The sequence below is a fragment of the Tympanuchus pallidicinctus genome, unplaced genomic scaffold (assembly GCF_026119805.1).
Source record: "Tympanuchus pallidicinctus isolate F22 unplaced genomic scaffold, pur_lepc_1.0 scaffold13, whole genome shotgun sequence".
NCBI lineage: Eukaryota > Metazoa > Chordata > Aves > Galliformes > Phasianidae > Tympanuchus > Tympanuchus pallidicinctus.
In genome coordinates this window covers 8,224,830-8,244,884 of record NW_026294648.1, presented here as the reverse complement: position 1 = coordinate 8,244,884, position 20,055 = coordinate 8,224,830, and the positions used below count along the sequence as shown (strand labels likewise).

The 20,055-nt window shown below is 47.4% G+C and overlaps 1 protein-coding gene across 3 annotated transcripts; it reads right to left on the bottom strand.

The window, feature by feature from the left end:
* Positions 1–1,251: 1,251 nt before the first annotated feature.
* Positions 1,252–16,455, bottom strand: TMLHE (trimethyllysine hydroxylase, epsilon). 3 transcript variants are annotated; one of them, XR_008204162.1, is made up of 9 exons: positions 15,743–16,455; positions 12,274–12,446; positions 10,704–10,880; positions 9,680–9,959; positions 8,542–8,661; positions 5,836–6,072; positions 5,030–5,168; positions 2,638–3,954; positions 1,252–2,606 (listed from the first exon to the last, which is right to left on the bottom strand). XR_008204162.1 is itself a non-coding variant. In XM_052673159.1 (8 exons), the coding sequence occupies exons 1-8, from the start codon at positions 12,905–12,907 to the stop codon at positions 3,823–3,825; spliced, it is 1,263 nt and encodes a 420-aa protein (XP_052529119.1). In that variant the 5' UTR covers positions 12,908–14,209; the 3' UTR covers positions 1,252–3,822. The 3 variants fall into 3 exon arrangements, 1 of the variants encoding a protein (XP_052529119.1); XR_008204161.1 differs by lacking the exon at positions 15,743–16,455 and adding an exon at positions 12,903–14,209; XM_052673159.1 differs by lacking the exon at positions 15,743–16,455 and adding an exon at positions 12,903–14,209 and having other exon boundaries at positions 1,252–3,954.
* Positions 16,456–20,055: the final 3,600 nt, after the last annotated feature.

Below are 20,055 nucleotides of genomic sequence, written 5' to 3'. Positions count from 1 at the left end.
ACTACTCACATGCTGCTGCTCTGAGTTACTAAATCAGAGACATCCACATTGCTACAGATTACCTAAAAGCCTACAGAACATAGGTACAGCAGGAGCTGAAGGGAAACATCTCAAGGATAGTTGGTTGTTGTAATGCTTACTGTGCAGTCTGCACATTATTTCTACATGCTACAAACAGCAGCCCACCCTTCCTGCATGTCTCAGAGGAAAATGACAAAGAATTTCCCCTCTGCCATTAGTCAAAATTATGGTATCTGATGAATATTAATTAGCTCCCACTTATTTTTTCCCTGTGACTTCATATTTTCCCACTTCCACAGAAAATCCATTCCTGTCTGCACGATCCTGATAGTTCTGGTTTGAACTAGTGTTGAATTAAGGTAATTTCTAACTGAAATTATCTTTTTCAGTTTACTTAGCTGAAGGAGTCTACTAAAATAGCTTGTGTTTCATATATCCAAAAAGGAAAGAAATGAGCAGATAGCAACATAAATGTTTTTCAACCTAGCTGAGAATTTGAGCATGGCAAGTGCAGAAACAAAAGGGATTTTCCAGGAGCAGACCTTGGTTTCACTGAAGGGCTGAAGTCTCTTCAAACCTGAATGATTCCAAGGGGACAAGACTCCAAAAGAGGACACAGGGGAGCACTGCAGGGCAAAAGGAAGCATTAGAAGGGACCAGAGGGCAAGCAGAGATAAATGAAGGTGCATGTGCAATGTGGGAATCTTCAGGTACACAAGGATAGGGAGTGCTGGGCCCTGGGAAACCAAACTGTGAATATTGGGACACACATAGGTGGGAACTGAGGGCCTCAGGATAGACGTTGTCTTCTAACAGCTACCTGATGAGCTCTATTTCCCCCTAGCCTATGCTTAGATCAGATTCCTTCCTCCTGCCCACACCTTCAAAACCAATCCATTTTTCCCCACGCTCCCTCAAATCCCCTCTGTGTGCCCTCACAACATCTCTGCTCCCTTCACCATCACCTTTAGTACAATGTACATCATGTCCTGCTGCTCTTTAAAAATATCCACTGTCTTGCAGCTGTTTGACCAGCAGTCCCTGAGCTTTTCAAGAGAAATGGGTGTAGCACAACAGAAGAGAAAGAATGAGCACCAGCCCTACAGCCACAGGTGGATACTGGGACTTGATACTGAGTTTTTAACACTGACTTTTCATGCTGTTCCATGCATCTTCTGCCACCGTGTGGCCAATGCAAAGGATGAATGACAAAAAGCCAAAGGCAATGCGTTGATTTACCCTTCTCAGATTTATTCCAACTTTGATGGGTAATGCACTTATCCAGTTCATGATTGCTAGGCATGGACGTCTTGTAACCTGACCACTTTATAATTCATTTAGTACGTCATCACTTCATTTTTTACTTTTGGGAAATGTTTCAAAAACACATACAGTGGAGCCCTTGTGTGGTGGGAGGGAGAAAGAAGCAGTTCATCATTTATTGCCTGAAAGAACTGGTAAAGCTTAATTACAAAAATTGATCTGATACCATTAGAGCAAACCACCTGTTCCATAACACGACGCAACAGATGTCCATATCAGACAGACTGCAGTTGCCAAGAAGCCCTGTTTCTACAAATAAAGCCTTGATGATCACAAGATGCTTAGGAATAACAGTCCACTCAGGAAGCGAGGAAGAGGTGGAGCACGAGATTAAACAAAGCTCCCTCCCCATTTTCTTATGAAATGGCTAAACTGAATTGAACAACACCTATGAAGAAATGTGTTTCTGCTACATTCATGGTGAAAAATGTCCCCCCAAAACACAGTACATGATCACCTCAAGGAGTGTGCTGGCTTGGAGATGGCTCAAAAAGGAGGCTGGTGGCTGAAGACCACAGCTCTTGGCAGCTCCACACTGCTCAGTGGGAGACAGAGCTACGATCACCACATTCTTCATCAGAAAGGCACCTGTATCACTACAATTGTCAATATATTTTGAGTCAGTTCTCCCTTGTGCTAGCCATAGACCTGCACTCTCCAGCTCAGAGTACTGGCAGATTTTTGGCTTGCAGCTGATAAAACTGGGAAGTAAAGCTCATTTCATCAACTAAGCGATGAGTCCCACATTAACCCAAGTGCTTTTACTCTGATCCTGGGAACACAAGGAGACAAGAAGAGCTCAGAAATCTCTAACATGTTCTGAAACACTGATCAGGTTCCTCTGTCCCCCTCCCAGGGTCAATTAACACAGAGATGATTTTGTCATGACCTCTCCCCAACATGTTCCAGGTCGTAGCTTCACCCAGAAGTACAAAGTGGAGCAACCCCAGAGCACGTGAGATGGGTTGTGTGAGAAGCAGGTGTAACCACAGGGGCTTGCTACTTCCGTGTGGTTAATGAAGATCTGCAAAGCTTCACACTTAGTTATGCTGGAGAACCTTTAACCCAAATATTTGGAAAAGAAATAACAGAAGCAATGCATGATGCAGGCTGCTTGAGGAACCCACTGGCTTAGCCTATAGGAAACCTCAAGTGCCTGCCCATGTCTGAGGCTGCTCACAAGCCTTGGAAGACACACTTGACAGAAGCCAGCTCACCTTCAAGCCTGCTGCCATTGCTCATGTTTCACTTCTTTATGTATCCTCCAATACACAGCTTCACATCAGCCTTCACTCTGAAACCCTTTCAACTCCTGATGGAGTAGTGTCTCACTGCAAATGACAGCATAAGTCCAGAGGAACAGAAGCTTTTAAGAGTGCTTCCTAACACCAAGATGTATACATTCAATATTTAGATTAAACGAAGGCAGCGGGTTTGGCATCTGCACCCCATTTATACTTTAGGCATAACAGCATCTTCCTCATACATGAAAGCCAGAAGTGAACAGGACCATGTTTTAGGGTCCAGTCAGACCAGAGCAAATACCTCCCCCAAAAATACGGAAGAATTAAAAATATAACCTAAAAAGAGATTTCCACTGTGGTTGTTCAGTGCCACTCTACAAATTTACCTTCCTGCTACCAGGAGTTGAAAGCTATCTCTGTGTTCATTACCTTCATATGCAGGAAAATCTGGTGGAAAAAATAGTCAGCCTCATCCAGCAGCCAGTGTAAAGATGCTCTAACAAAAATTCCTTCTTCAAGAAAGCCAGAAGAGCAGGCAGAGTGGGAAACTCCTCATCCAAAGCCACCTCTCCTTTCCAATGTGCAGATCTCACTACTTTCCCTTTTCTGTCTACCTAAACCTTTAGAGGTACCTTAGCTATATGAGCTTGGCTTTCCAGGCCAACTCTCAAGCAGCACTGCTTGTAGCAGAGCCCGTCAGATAGGGGTACACAGCTTGTTTAAGAGGAAAGAAGTCACAGATACATGCCAACAGCCCTCAGTTTAAGTAGTGGCACTTTCAACAGTGACTTCCTTTTTCTCAAGAAGGCATCTGGCCTGAGGTAAAACAAGATCCCAGATATATCCATTCTGCTGTTATGCCAAATAAACAAACGTGGTAACTGACATAAAAGACCAAACAACAGGGAGAAACAGATTTCAGATTCTGAAGGCACTTGATTGGAGGAGCACTTCTCATAGTGTGATTAGCCCCAGTTCACCAGAGCCGAGACAAAGCGGCCGGCTGAGAAGGCCAGGCTGAGTGCACAGACAGCGAGAGCTGACCAAGCTCAGAGGAAGGCAGAATACAGTCCCATAAAGCTCCCATAACCTTTGGCTTCCACCTGCTCCCTCTCCCACACGGGCAGAGAGAGAACTGCTCAGAGAGGGCGGAGGTGTCTGAGGTATGTGCAACGTGGTTGTGGTGACGCACCAGCACAGAGCTCTGTCTGCCTCTGCACAGCAGATGACCAGGCTAAGCTTGCAGCCCCAGCAGGCGAGCGGTGTTGAGCACATCATCCCTCGTCAGGTAGCAGCCGCACAGCTGGCGGTACCCCGTGAAGGCTTCCCGCCCATGCAGCACACGCCAGTTATCGATGAACAGCGCCTGCAGGGGAAGAAGAAAGGCCAGCAGAGCAGGGTGAGCGCCGCACCGAGCCAGGAGCCCCTGACGTGACAGGTTGGAGATCCCTCTCTGGAACAGTAGGTAGGGATACACCACCATCCTCTGATAGTTCAACGCTGTCAGACACAGCACATGAGACTACAGGTCGATTTTTGATGTGATCTACTATGTATGTTGCACCTGATGCCAGCAGCTCTGCTGCTAACCATAGTGTAAAACAACACCTAGCAATGTACTTCCAATTTATTTTTATTTATTTTTTTTTTTTGCCAAAAATGTTGGGTCATAGTTCACCAACAAGACAAAATGGCCACCATCAGCCTCTAAGGTCATTTCCACAGACATCCTTGAGAACAGAGATGTGCTGGGGCTTTCTGACATGAATACTTCTGCTTCACTTGCACTTTTGGGGCCCAAGCTGAATATAGACCCTGCAGTAATAACACTTCTTCAAGCAGGCACAGCTGGTAGATGAAAACATATCCTGTAACACCTCTAAGCATACAACTGCAGCTCTAGCTTTTCTAAAACTGCACCCAGCATCAGCCTTTCCAACTCAGGGCAGAGCTTTTATTCTCTTCACACCAAGATGTGCTAAGGCATTTCTGGGACAGTGAGGAGATTCCCAGGCCTCCTGTGATTCACCAGCAATGCTACGATTCAAATATAACCTCAAAACAGAAGTAAATTTGGCGCCCCACTTGTGCTCTTTATGCTTCCATTAAAAGATATTCTGCTTCTGGAAGAAGTCAGAGGCTGAGGACAAACTGCTCCCAGCCTTCCTGCCTCTCGAGGTCCTCATTCAGAGTGACTGGAAAGATCTTTTGAATTAATTACTTCTATCTTGCCTGGAAGCTAATATTCTTTCACAACAGTAAGTACACATACAGACTGGAGAGGCCAGTACTAGAATACAAAGCACACAAAAACAGCTGTGAAGAGCTGCAGTACAAGGAGTGAAACATTAGCTTCAGTGGCAACAAGCTTGCACATCCATAGAAGCATCCTGCTTCCCTGCCCATACCAAACAAACAAGCCTCCAACTGCAAAGTCCTACCTTGCCTGGCTTCAGTTTGACCCACAGTTCATTCTCCGGTCTCCTGAGCTCAGTGGTGAGTGTGCGGTGAGCAGTGTACCAACGATTCACAACATCATAAGGCACAGTGTTGATGACTGCACGGTCATAGTTATTGTATCTAGAAAGAAAGAAAAGATCACTTCTGTGGTCCCATGTGCACAGTGCAGCCACATGTTTCTAGAGGGAATCTCAGGAGCCATAAGATTAGTCAGTATTGAAGGAGGCAACAGTGATGAGGACAGAGGTTATGCAGCAAACATTTGGAGCAAGGAGGAGTTTGCTGTTAAGTCTAACACAGTTTTTGCTGCTTTTCACAGAAGGATGCCCTGCACTTTCTCAGCAGCAGAGAAAAAGGTGAGAATGAAAGCGAAGCCCACCAGCACCGAGATATTAAAAACTTCTTTCCTTCCAAGAAACAAAGCCCACACAATCTAGAAGTTAGCTGTCTGGTCAGCCAGTAGCTTCACACTATTAAGGAAAGGCCAGGATTTAAACGGAGGCAGGCTGCAACAGGTGCACCAGCTACAGACAGGACTAAGGGTTTTTCTGAATAAAATTGCAGTCAGTTAGTGCTAAGCCAAGCTGGAACCTCAAAAGAGCAGCAGTGGTTTTTACACATTCTTGAAAACATTGCACTGCAAAGCCCAAAAGGAAATGCATGGTGTTTTTGTGGTCCCCAGCCCACCCTCCCCGAAACATGTAATGGTTTTCCATCGAAGCTGTCTTCTGGAAAATCACTACAGTCTGCCCAACCCCATCTCCTCCCGTCTTCATTCTGATGTTACCTGATCAGGTAAAGCTCATTGTTCCAGGGATAGACGTTGAGGACCGGCCCAACTCCGATCATGTGGTTGTGACAATCTCCCACATTCTCAATGTACTCATGCTTCAGTGGCACCTTACTTAGCAGCTCAAACTGATCAGGTGCTTGCCGGAGAACCTGCTCCGCTGCATAGAAGCCATCCACCAGCAGTGTACGCCCTCCTGTCCCCTCATGCTTGAGGCAGTGAAACACTTGGATGCTGCACGGGTGAGAGCACAAGGGGAAAGACTTCAGCTGCCTGTCCTGTCAAGAAAATGCACTCCCTGTGGACCCAGACAAACGCAGATAGATGCAACACCTCTCTCTAGTGGTACTTGTTGTGACAAGAGTCTCACAACAATTTATTTCACTAAGACCTGACAGGGAATGAAGACAGCCCATAGAAGCTTCCATATAAGGATACCCCTCCCTAGCAGGAAGCTGTCCAATTCAGCTGAACAGCTTCTGCTCTTTTCTGAAATTTCTGAAGTTCTTTCTTCCCCTTCATCCAAGCACGTCAGACCTTATATTACTAGGAACAGACAGCTAGCAGCTGCCTCCAGTCACATGCTGTCAGTTTTCACAGTGTATCAACTTCACTTATCAGAAAGTTGAAGGTAACCTTTCAGGGCAGCCTTTATCTCCTCATCTTCCTTTGAGGCCTCTTAACCCCACAGCAAGTGATCTGGCAGATGCTCCTAACGACATCCTCAGCAGTACCTTTTCACATGGACTCTAATTGTCCTTTATATCCACAGAAGGATCAGAATAATTACAGCAAGTCAGTCCACAAGTGCAGGAGCACAGGTTGCCCAACCCCTCGTGGCTCTGTGCTTTCAAGGCAATAGTCTCCTCCTGCAGCTCAGGGCAGTAAGTTCTTCCCTGCCTGGTGAGATAACACTGCACACTCTCCCGTGTCTTGGGGATCTTCTCTCCTCTACTCTTTGTAGTAATTTAACCTGAGACTTGTTAGATCTGGTTGATTTTACCCAATGCAGTGGGGAAAGCAGTCATTCAAATAAACACGTCTTTCTTGAAAAACACCTCACTTCCTTTAGGAGCAGGTCAAAGACAGTTTAAAGTGTTTAAAACATTTCAGAATAAGCCTCCAACAGTCTGAGAAAGGATTTCTGGCAGAGATATGTGCTCAGGAAAGCCAGAAATTCATGTTCTACCCGTACAGCCACAGTCTGCAAACATTAATAGTTAGCTCACTAGCCTAGTCTACACTGCCATGGCTTGATACATTTCATTTTGCTGCAGACTAGAATATACCTATCCAAAAGAAAGGTATAGAAATAGCTAATGAGCTCTGCAGTTCTCACAATAAGCAGTTCAATTAAAGTACAACTGTAGGCTGAAGCTCTGATTACTAATTAATTTTTATTTGATTGCTGTGGAGATTCTGTGAGCTCTTGAGCAAGTCAAGCAAGCAGGTAACTGCACAAGCCACAAAAGCACCTGGTTTCTACAATCAGCTGTTCACTGGAAACAAGTAAGCCAACCTGAAGCACTTGGCAGGATTTAAGTTTCATACAGACATGCTACTAGCTACACAGAGCACACTAGAAACTGCTTACTTTGCTCCTGACACCTAGCTGCTTCAGAACAAAAGCTGCCACCCAAACTCTGTGTTAGGTTGGGCACAGGCAAGCAGGTGCCTCCTTGGTAGCACTAAGGTAGCACTTTTCCTGCTTTAAGTGAACTGCTCTGAAATCCATGTTCTGCCAGAACACCTCCATGACTTGGTCCTCATCTGTTCTACCAGGTCTGCCTAACAAAACGTTCCCATTACAATGCTCAGGAACTCATTAGGAACAGCCTCATTAGGAAGAGCTAATCCTACTATAAGACAGGAGGCTTGGATAAGATGACTTCTGGCCTCTGTAGTCCTACAAAATCACCATGCTTCCATTAGTTTCAATCTCAGGGCCTTTTCATGACTTCCATCTTGACTGATATGAAAGCAAACAAACAAAAAAATTAGTAATAATTACGGATGAAATTAAGCCTTCTGTGCTTCAGTGTGAACCAGGATCCGGGCTGCTGCCTCTCTTTCTCCAACTGGGTACAGAACTTGTGGCCCATAGGCTACACTGGAAAAGCAGTCTGCAGATTTGCATTTGGGAAATGTTACAGCTACGAACTTTTTTTTTAAATGTTTAAAGCACAGACAAGTGTAAACTTTGAAGGGCTAGATTAGCCCTTCCTACAGGGCTGAATTACTGCCAAAATACAAATCCCAACCAGTCTGAAGCAGAGCATCTGCAGAGGGCAGATAGGAGGGCAGCACAAAGCTCTGGTGCCGCTCCTCAGCCGGGGAGGACAGAAGCAGATAGTGCAGGTCGTGCCAAGACAGGCTGCTCCCTCCTTCCCCAGAGGCTACCACTAGGAGCACTCTGCCAGTGAAACACAGCACTGATGTGGACAAGGAGGACTTGCCCAGGTCAGCACGATTAAGGTGAAGCTTAAAAACCTCCTTCATTGCCTGCATTCTGGAAGACCTGGGAGTTTCAAATATTGGGCATCTACAGACTACCTCACTTCAAAGGAACCAAGCCGGATTACTGTGTGACTAGCAACACTGCATCACATCAACAGCACTGGAAACAATCAAGTCTAAACTGCATCACTGTGAATCACTCCTGCCTTCTGTGCCGAGTGTCTGTGAACCAGCAACAGCACGTACCCGCAGGGCTCCTGGAAGTAGGTTGTGTCAGTGTGCCGATCCAGAGCCAGTTTTGTGTAGGCAGTGTCGCCCCGGGAGAAATCAGAGGTGAAGTACCACATTCTGCCATAGATGGTCTCCCTGCAAAAGAGGTGGGCAGTTATCATACCCGAGTGCTGCAGGGATCAGTATTGTTGTACAACAGATCCACTCTTGCAATCATCTCACCCATCTCACATAGAGAGCAAGTCTTACTTCTCCTCCGCAAATACAGATCTTCCTTTTACTCCAAAGATGAATCCCAACCAAATCATGGAAAGACTGAGCAACATCAGAAATTACCAGAGTGCAGCTAGCATTTGTTTGTACCCACTGTGGGTACAATTCCTTTCTTTCTTAAAAAAGCCTGGAGTTTCCACCGACCTCTCCCTGTAATGTGCATGGCAGAGTAAGGAGAAGGAAAGGGCTCAAAGAGACAAACAATACTCAAGGGCTACAGGATGAGGGTACAGATCTGGAGGAAAATGTGGGATGGATATTTCTCAGAGCCCTTAATTTCTATTTGCAGTGGCTATTCATCAACAGAAATAGGAATCCTTCCTCTTCTAATGGCCAAAGGCAAGCTAAGATGTTTCTGCAGCTTGGATAAAACTTGAAACTCAAACCCAGGCTTGCCATGTTACTGGTGTGTTTTAAACAAACACAGAAGAAATGTTTCCCAGTATTTTTCTTTAGCAAGAGTTACAAATTGTTTTTGATCTCCCTTGGCTCCCAGGGCCAGGGCTGCCCTCTTAACCTTTCAAGTCACAACAGGAAATCTCCCTCTTTGCAAAGCTCAAGTCTTCCCAGACGGGCTACTTCCTTCAGTTACTCTTCTCTGTGCAGAGTCCCACTATCACAAAAGTCACTGTATGCTCCTGAGGCAGCTCTAACCTAGTAACTCTGGCTGCCCCCCAAAAAAGGAGCCAGATCCCACTGTGCAATACTCCATCTCTGTCCATGTGGCCAGAGACTGCAGAAGACCCAGATCCTCTGTGTGCAGAACATGCAACAGTGCACAATACAAGGGCAGCACCTTTCCATACAAAAAGGAAATAACAGCTTATCATTCCCAGTTCTACAAAGCTGTCCGCAGCCTTCCTGGGGAACTACTGGTTACCTGATTAAACTGATCCTTTCTGCTAAGATTTGTGTGTCCTCTTTGGTGGGAGTGACATTCTCAACAAAAGCAATCCCATACAGAAGGAAGTTTTGCAGGAACTCCTTCAGCCCCTCGTCCGTCTCCAGGAAACTCCGGCAGTCAACAGAGGGGACCTGGGCTTGGCGGTAGATTTCTGCATTCCAGAGGATCCGTGGGTGCATGACCTGCTGCTTCTGCCCCTCGTAGCTGTTCTTCACCAGCCACTGCAGCCCATACCGTGTAACATGTCCATCCGGCCCTGTGACACGTGAGGAGAGGCAGTCATTGCAATGAACAGCCTGCAATCACAGCCAGTGCAACATCAACCTAGGACAGTCCTTCCTCTTTTTATTTTGCCTAACAACATCATATTTTGGCTGGTATCAAGAGAAAAGAATGTATTCGATTTAGGCCACAAGTACTAAAAGTATTGTCAACAACTCCGAATTCAGAGCCAAGAGCTTCTATTTCAGTAGTTTTGCTCTCAAGTGACAGGAAAAGTCCATGGCAAAGTCAAGCACTGATGACTAGATCATAAATGAAGGTACCATAGATGAAAGCAAATTGCAGCAAAAGGAAGAAAGCAGCAGAGAGAATGGACATAAGGTATGAGTTCTGATAAGGAACATCAGTTCAAATAAAGCAGAGTAAAGAAAAAGTGAACCAGTTCTTGATATGTTCACTATTTGCATTCCTGCCACATTCCTGCAGTAAACTACACAGATGCTGGAGATGCACACATCTCTAACCAAGAGGAGAGAGAGAATGTAAGGAGGGGAAGAAACAGACATAAATAAGACTGAGGCATGTTTACAGAAGCAGCTCTACTCAGAACAGCAGTGTTTAAAACCTGCTTACAGCTACGCCTCCTCCCAAAACAGCTCCTGATTTAGAGATAAGGTTTCCTGGGAGAAGATAGCCTTAGGAGTGGGATCTATCAACCAGCCCCACTCCAACCAGGGCTGCTCATTGACAGACAGGGGGCAGGTGCTTTGGAACTCACACGTGAGGAAAAGCGTGGTCTCATCCACTCGGACAGCCTTGGGCTTGATGCTGAGGTCCACACTGGCCGTGTCCAAGCTGCGCTGGTTTGTCTTGGCGTTGTAGCAGGAAGCTGAGCGGCAGTGGTCCCGCAGCCAGACGAAATCAAAGCGCATCAAGGTGTTTGCATACCTGAGCTCTGCCAAAAGTCACGGGCACAGAAGATGCATTGGTGTGAACAGTATGGAAAAAAAAAAAGCCACAAAGAGCCTACAGGTTATGACCCACTTATAGGAGATGCAGAGCCTGTTCGACTTAGCAGCTGTTTGTGCAAGTTAGCTTATCGCGTGATGACCAGGCAAAAGATCTCAAGCAAAGAGCATCACTGGCAGTGACTTTGCCATGGTCTCCTGTCTTACTACGTCCACAGTCTCATCCTGCAACAGGAAGCAGCGTGGTTAACAAACATGCCTACGCCTACCTTCTCTCTTCGATGGATGGTAAATTCAGAGCTACGCAGCAGCTGCTGTACGTAAGTACATAACAAGGTTCCCCGTGCCCATGTAGCTGCAGATCTCATTGCACAAGCACAGGTAAGAACCAGCCAAATATTCTAAACTACACACACATTACAAACAACATCACGACCTCTAATTCCCACTTAGCATTCAAGTCCTCGCCTTCTTGCTCCCTCCAGAGAAAGCTTAGGAACACCGAAAGTCCTTTAGAGGGAAATCAGAGCTGGCACAGGTAGTAGGAGAGCCCTTCCTGCCCATCTTTGAAATCCAATATCTATGCGGTAAAACAATATTCTTTCTTAGAGGACCACTATGTTGAATAAAATATTAAGCAATTCCCTTTTGAGACAGGATTACAAGAGACTCTAGGAGTAGCAACGCCTTCTAACCAGCCTCAGCAGACATCACAAGGCAGAGGCTGGGCAGCTGCAGGTGACAAAGACCATGGGGAAATGTGTCTCAGTTATTAAGCGGAGTCCAAAAAAAAAAAAAAACACCCACCCCCCAAAAAACAAAGGACAAATTGACCTCAGACTGCATTTATAACTTTTACTTCACACACAGGCACTCATTCTTTGCTTTTCCCTTCAGCATTCTCACAGGGAGAAGCAACTTGCACCAAAAAGGTCTGCTCATGCCACCCAGACACACAAACAGGTTGCCTACAAGCCTGCTCTCACCTACTCTGTTTCAAAGATTCGTGTTTTAAGGAAAACCTGCAAGTGAGGACAAGGCAGAGAGCTGGGACATACGCTGAACCAGCCATCCCATCTGCAAGACATAATGAACAACTGGCAGACAGGGCAAGGTTCAGCTGCAAGGTTCAGGAATCACTTACTTTTCAAGTTAGCACTGCCTCACTTATTATAAAAGACTTACTGCCAGCAGACAAACCTGCTGCATCCTGCCTTTGGTAATTCCCAAAGGGAACACAAAACACCAATTCCAGCACACATCTCTTTAAAAAACAAGGGTTGTTTCAGAAGGGAATCACTACTGGAGAAACAAACTCAGGAAAAATCTTGCTCCTCTTCCCCCAGAGACCCAAAAACAGGCTTAAAAGCACACACCTACCTAAATGATCACCGTGTAACTGCCAGGCACAGCTGAGGGACTCTGGGGCTGTGTGATGCCAGCGAGCCACAGCAGCAGTGAAGGTCCTCCTGCCGCAGGACAGCCCCAGCCAGTGACGTCTGGTGTGTTGGCAAGGCACGCTGAGCAGGCACGCCAGCCTCCGGCACCACATCCTGAACAGCCAGGAGAAGGAGGAGAACAAAGTGAGTCAGCTGTACTGCTGTTCTGGGTAAAAACATGTAGAGCATGCAGCCAACTCCATGCAACAGGTGCTGTACCCTTGCGTAGGTCAGCTACAGTGAACACTTTCGTAGACACCACTGCTACCAAAGACGATGAAGACAGCAAGTGAAAACTCCTAAAAACCCCTAAAACTGAGTGCAATGGAAACAGCAGGGAATTCAGCATTAGAGCAGGTGATGAATTTCTAAAACAAATAAGCTAATCCAATCACAGAACATCAGTTGGAAATAGGAGGAGAAACAAGGACATCTTATTTTGTGATCCACATTAACTCCAGCAGAAAATTGCCCTGAGGAGAAACAGATAAATCCTGAGATTGACCAGGCAAAGCACTTCCAGAAGAGACAGCTGGGTGTTTGAAGCCCTTGACAAAACACTGGTAAAACCTCATCTGCAGCAAGACTTGTCCTTTCTCCGGTCTTCCCCAGGCTGAATTCCCCCTTGCTGGACAGAGCTGTAATCCTCAGGGAAACGGAGAAAAGTGACCTTGGTTAGGAAAGCAAGTAATAGAGGAATCAAGTAATCAGGTCAGTTCTAGAAAAAGTATGCAGAACAATAAGGAGGAAGAGCTTCTACTGCCAAAGGACACAGCAAGCATGGAAGAGTAACCGGCCATGGTTAACTTTTGACCAGAGATGAGAAAGTGAATTCCAGAGGTTGGTTCATAACAACACTTCAGGACGACGAACAAAAGCAAAATCCTGCAAGTTTAAAGACATGAAGCCAAAGCCACACTAAGCGCTCTGTCGTGCTCATCAAGTTCTGGAGGTCAGGCCTAAATCCAGCAGAATTTTAACAATGCTTTGATCTGAAGCACGTTGAAATGCAGTATCACTGAACAAGACACAGGCACAGAAAGAATTTCTTATCCTGCTTTTCTGATTTGCCTTCATTTTCTTATCTGAAGCGTACAGACGTTGGTGCCTTGGCTGTCTAACCTGCTCCTCCACTTCATAGGTGACTTAGTGCAGAAATGGTGAAAGTTAATAAGAACAGTAAAAACAGCACAGAGGGGGATATTCCCAGAAAATTTGCTGAGTATGAAAAAAGTAGACTGTCAATTCCAGAGGAAAAAAAAGCAGAAACTGTTTTATAATGATATAAGATAATGAACTGTTTTATAAAGATAAAGATGCAGGTCACTGAGCTGTGAAAGGTGCTTGGCTTCAGCCTGCGTACCACTCACTGACAGTTTCAGAGCTGCAGAAAAACGGTTCTGATTTCTGTGGCTGCTAAAATGCAATATGCCATCCTCAGCAGGCTGCATGGAATCTGGCTGTCTTGCAAATCACCTGGATTCAGGTTAGAAGCTCTGTTTTGCTCTGCATGCCAGGCAGAGGAGTGCTGGCTGCTCCTTGCTTTCTGCCTGACACCTGCAGACAGCGAGATCTCTGCTAGCTGATCCTGTGCCCTGCAAAGCTCCTGGATCTCCTTCTAGATGCTGACTGAGCTGCAGCATCCTGAGAATCTCCAGCATCTTCACTGCAGACAAACTGTACACCAGAAAGTCAGGTTTTGCAGAAATAATTTGGCATCTAATTGTGCCAATGTTAAGTTTTGGGAGAATGCTTTACAAACTGAATATAGGAAAAGGAATTAGCCAAATTTGATACATAATGACTAAGTGAAGGAAATCTGCAAGAGGACCTACAGAGAACCAGGAGTAACCAATAAAGATCGTCGGGTTTACAAAGTTTAAAGAACTGAGTTAACTCACCAAACCAAGTGTCAACACTCATATTACTTGAAGACTGCTTTGTGAAAGAAGGATGACTCACTCCATTTAGGCTTTTGAATCTCAAGAATATCCACCAGTTGAGAGAGGATTAAAAAAAAAAAACAACCTTGTTTGCACACAGCTGATATCTCCTCGAACAGGACACAAAACTGATAGGAAAAGTTCATCCATAAATCCATTTAGAAAGAGGCCTCTGCCTGGGGCAGCTCCAGCCATAGTTATCTCTTTCTGCACATGTTCTTTTTTATCTCTGTCTTCTTCCAGTATCAAAGCTTACCAGAGAATAAACACAGGTAATGGTAAGTGACCCAGATATTTAATCTAATCACAGAGACCTCTTGCTTCTCTGCTGTTCTTCATGGAAGCAGACACCAGAAACAGCTGAGAGAAGCCATAAATTAAACCTTTCCAAAAGACATTAGAACTAAGAGCACATTAAAAAATTTGTAGAATTAGGGAGCATTTATACATTGCCTTTGAGCTTGTTCAACAAAAGCTAACAACACTCTCCTGGCTGGAATTAGTTACATGAACAGATAATTCTCTCCTCCAGTCCTGCTGCACTTCTGATCTTTATGTTGCCTATGTCACACATACCTTACCTGAGTACCTGTGAATTTAGCAGCTGCAAGGTCCCAAGACCAGATTTCCCTTCAAATTCACAAAGAACAGGCAGGAGGAAGGAGAGGACACTAAACTACCCTTCACGTGAAGGCAAGCTGACTTTGAGATAGGAGAGAGCTTCAATTTCCAACCCTGCCCCTCTGCCAAAGGGAGACGAGACCCCATGCAGACATTATACCCAAAAATATTTGTCTCAACTTGTCCAAGAATCCACCAGCTGGTGAATGAGAGACAGGAGCACGCACAGAACCCACGGCAGAGCTGAGCAGAGCTGCAGGCAAGGCAGAAAACTCAAACGTACTGTGATCAGAAGTACAGCACAGGGCTCTGGGGAGAGTAAAGATGAGAGAAGTGAGAGCAGGAGGAAGGAAGAGCGGGCCTCGTCTGTCCAGCAGGTCTCTGACCACAGGGACAGCCCGACCTGCCGTGGTTTCACCGCTGCAATCAGCATCTGCAGTAACGAGCTGCGCTTTTCAAAGCTCTTAGATAAAGAGCTGCAACTCCGCGTTGTGCAAACAGATACACCGAGCTGAAAACAAGCAGTAGCCAAACATTCTCATATAAATACGTATCTAAGGGGGAAAAAGAAAAAAAATAGAAAGGATCCACACCAACCCACAGCCTGCACGCCGCTCTCAGCAAAGCGCTTCCAGGAGGAGGACGGCGGCCTGCAGCTGCCACATCTCTCATTTCTACCTTCTTTGGAAGACGAACCCAAACCCCACGCGGCCACCGATCACCGAGGCAGGAGAAGAGCACCAACCCCAGCCCAGCCCCGCAGCAAAGCCCCTCGCAGAACGGCGCGGGGACGGCCGCAGAGAGCGGAACCCTGTTACCGAATCGCTCCGCGTGCCTCAGCGGTACCTGGGGACGCGGCCGGGCGGAGCTGCGCGTTGTGCCTGCGGGGCTCCGCGCTGCTCCCCGCTGCTACGCGCAGCGCCGCGTTCGACGCCAACAGCCGGAGAAAGCGAGGCGATAAATAGGTGGGAGGCCGGGGTGCAGAGCGCCGCGCACCATAGAGAGCTAGGAAGACCCGAGAGCAAAAAGCCTCCGGGCACAGAGAGGAGAGGGCTGTGATAGAAAGGCTCCCGCCATAGAGCGAGCCTGAAGTGCGGAGAGCGCCCCTGGCGGGGGCGGAGAGAACAACAGAGCGCTCCGCAGAGGGACCATAGAGATGAGCGTTGCGGGATAGACAGTCACCGCAGGCCGCTGAACGCGCGTGCGCAGTGCTCTGAGTCGGTCCGACGGCGCTGGGTTCCGAGGCTGCGGGTTGGGCTCGCGGTCGGAGCTGTGGGCGGGGTAGAGGCCCAGCTTTTGGGGGTAACACCTGCACATGTTCACACTGAGAAGCAACGGCTCGCGTGCGGGGCGCTTAGGGAAGTGCGAGGCAGGCGGCGGTGCCGGTCCGGCCGCTGGAGGGCCGCCTCGTCCCACCGATAGCGGCCGCCGGACCCTTCTGTCCTGCCGCGCAGCAGCTCGTGAGGGCGGGCTGCGATGCTGAGCGCTTCGGCTGCTCTCCTCACGGAGCCTCTCTGCACTGCGGGCCCGCAGGCGGCACACAGCGGCAGGGTGGTGGCACCGGAGCTGCCGAGCTTGTTTCTATCCGGGATGTCACTTCGCGGGACAGCACGTGGTTTCAGCAGCGGTGGCGCAGCCCGCTGTACCGCACAGCCCTGTCCGAACATGGGACGCAGCCTGAGCAGCGCTGACCCCTGGCGCCGTATCCACACTTGCATGGATTTTCACCCATGGCTTTCCAAAATTAAGGCATTCCGAGCCTTCTTTCTTCCGTGCCACGCCTGAGTGATTGCATATCACCACAGCTCAGTTCTCCAAGGTTTTTTTGTGGGTTGGAAGTTTTTGGGTTTTTTTCTCCCCTTCAGGAAAGCAATAGGGAAAGCATCTGGAACAGGCAGAGTAGCTGGCGAGGCTCTGCTGCTTCCCAATAGCTCAGTGCAGCTCCCAGAGGAGATAAACGAATTAGTCAGTCACTGAGCTCACAGCAGAGGCATCTCAGCCTCCGTGAGAATTTGTCACTGGCTCTTCCTGGGCTGCTGGGTACCCAGAAGAAGGGGAGAGATCAGGGATTTGGGGGCATACCCTTCCTGTACTGGCTGATGGGGTAGACAGCAACACTGCAAGGTCATGGGGTTGTTCTTCACCTCAAAGAACGAGGGTGGCATGGAGCTCACCAGTGCTTATAGTCCCACCTGATTCCCACTGCACAGGAGTTCGTATGCTGAGAAAGGGGGCACCAGGGAGCTTTCTAGGGATTTCCCTGGGAGGTTCAGGAGCTGGGAATTTTCCCCAGTTTCCACCGCTCCTTGCAGCAATGCCTCTTGCTCACATGCTCCTCCCAGGGTCATAAGTGGTTTTTAAAAAAAGCAACAGCCCACACAATGCTCTTCCCTTCTCCAGCCGGGTGCTGCTGATGAGATGCCGTGTCCGGTCCTGAGGGTACAGAATTAGCCCTCCACGTGGGAAAGGCTCTGCCAATCCTGGCCACCAGCTTCAACACACCAGTGCTGCGAGGTCAGCAGCACGTCACTGCTATGCATCCTACAGATGCATCCTCCAGTCCCTTCTTTGACTTGTGTGAGACATCGCTATTCCTTCTCTGCTTGCGGGATTTCTTGGAGGTCACATTGCTGGTGCTGATGTCAAATGGTGTTTTCCTTGACGTGCAGAGCACATGCAGGTTTAATCTTTAGGCATAGCTTTGCACTGACAAAAATTGAAGGATATTTCCGCAGGTCCGGACAAGGAATTAACGTTTTACAGGAAACACAGCAGTTTCCACACAAGCTGCAAGAACAAAAAAGTCTGAGTAAATTGGGGATATTCCTGGAAGTGGTTATTGGAACAAAAATAGTGAAAAGTACCAGTGTGTGTGTAGGCATTGTGTCATTCTGATGTGCAACCATCCAACCTGAACATCCAGCCCAGCTAAACCCATTACCGCCTTAATGCCATAATGTGATGGGAAGCACAGCAATGACAAATGAGTATTAAAGTCCTGGGCAAATGCAGCAGCTATGAACACAGAAACCAAGGAAAAAATCTGCTTACCCTTGGAAGGCCACAGATATAGAGTGATCTCCAGCAAAATACCTTATTTCCACTGCCAGCCCTTAAATGATGTCTGGGAAGGAGCGGATCTTGGCTTTCCACCCCTTCTGGTCACTCACATACATTGCATGCACCTGAGCTCCCCTGGGTTGGCCCTGCCTTCCCACCAGGTGTTCAATCACTGTTTCTAGCTGTGACTTAGCATTTCTGCTACACCTCTCAGGAGCACAACTCAACCCAGCCAAAATGGCCACATTAACCCAACACAAGTGACACAACCTACCCCAACACAAGTTGAATGGTGCAACCAAATACAACCCAATCAAACAGTGTGTATCAAAAGTGATACAACCTGAGCCAGCCTGAGTGATATAGCCCAGCCCAGCTTAACAAAACCATATACAGCACAGTATGATCCAGGAGGACCTTTTAGAAAGGTCAAGGTGAGAAGGATCTATGGACTGTAGCTCCCTGTGCTGCAAGGCTGTTGCAATAAGCAGCATTAAGAGCAGAACAACTCATATCAACTGCACCTCTACACTGGTTGTGAATGGCTGAAAGGTGGCTGTGTGTTGAAGACATGAGAATCCGTGTGGATTTTCTAATAATTTAAGCTAATTTAAGCCTCTGTCTCCTCCTAATTCTCCTTTTCCATGGATGAAGTCACCTCCAAATGTCTGTCTCTTGCAGTGATGCTGGACAGTGGGTTTCAAGGTGACTGAAGGACCAGCCAAAGGGAATCCTCTTGGGAACTGCAGTCAGGGCAGAGAGCTGATCTGCCCAGTCCCCAGGAATGCTTCATGTTCCCATGGAGACATAAATAAATAATTATTTATTTGACTTGTTTCAATCTTTTAAAAGTTAATCTAATCCCCTGCCTCCTTTTTTTTTTCTTGGTTATTCAGAGGAAGGAAGGAAGCCCAAACTCGGATGTTTATTTGTTCTGTCCTGGCCGATGTTCCCTTGGTCGTGCTCCAGTGGCTGATAAACTGGCAGGGAAGCAGAGCGTGGAGCACGGCAGAGCCTGGGAAAGGCCGGGACCCCGCTTCCCCTGCCCTTACGTCACGGTTTCTCTCTGATTAGCTTGGCCTGCGGGCTGCCAGCTGCCTTCACTCCCTTGTCTCCTCCATGCCGCCTGTGCTTGTCATCATGTCCCCATACCTGAGATGTGGGTGGGAAGCATGGGAAGGCAGCACGAGGCTGGACCAGCAGGATGGTGGCGGGACGCCTGGTAGGACTAGGGTGGAGATCAAGAAGTGCTGGAACACCACAAGTGACAAGCTCTGCTTGGTTTTTGGGAACTTAATTAGGGGAGTAGTGCAAGTATCTGCAAGGATAGCATCTCCATGAAGTCCCAGCCTTTTCTTCTGAGTCCTGGTTTGCTCCCCAAGGGATCAAGGATTGAGAGCCTTGTAAGCGTCATGCGTGGAGACGGGCTGAAGACCCCTTCCCACCCCCTTTCCAACCAAGATTTTAATCTGAAACAAATCTTCCTAGCAAATCAAAACAAATGGCTGGGCTGTACTTTTCTAACAGGCTTCACTGTATTTTCAAGCTACGGCAGGCGAGATTCAGGCTGGACATGAGGAAGTATTACTTTTCAGAAAGGGTGGTCAGGCACTGGAATGGATGCCCAGGGAGGTGGTGGAATCACTGACCCTGGGGGTGTTCAAGGAAAGACTGGATGTTGTGTTGAGGGACATGGTTTAGTAGGAGCTACTGGGAATAGGTGAACAGTTGGACTGGGTGATCTTTTAGGTCTTTTCCAACCTTGGTGATTCTATGATTCTATGATTCTATGAAGATACTTAGGATCATGAGATCTTGGGGGATGGCAGCCAGTTCTGGCCATACCCTGGACATCTTCTGCATGTCCCAAAGCATTGGAGCAGGAAGGGTCCTTCACAGGTGGCTGTAGACCAAGAATAAGCCATACCTACCGGAAAGGGAAACTGAGTCAGGAACCATGAAGTAACCTAATTTCCTGATTTCCATGAATTTGCCATGCTTCTCCATGAGGAGATGGGAGAGATGGGTCTGTGCACTCCTCTGCTCCACTGTGTGCAATGGGTGGACATGCCCAGGGGCTTTTGGGGAGCCTCATAAGA

Excerpts from the sequence above, each read along its gene's own strand:
- TMLHE (XM_052673159.1), bottom strand. Across the intron at positions 10,881-12,273 it reads GTTACACGGTGATCATTTAG|AGCTCAGGTATGCAAACACC; the intron begins GTAGGTGTGTGC and ends GACTTTTGGCAG. Across the intron at positions 6,073-8,541 it reads TACTTCCAGGAGCCCTGCGG|CATCCAAGTGTTTCACTGCC; the intron begins GTACGTGCTGTT and ends TCACCCGTGCAG.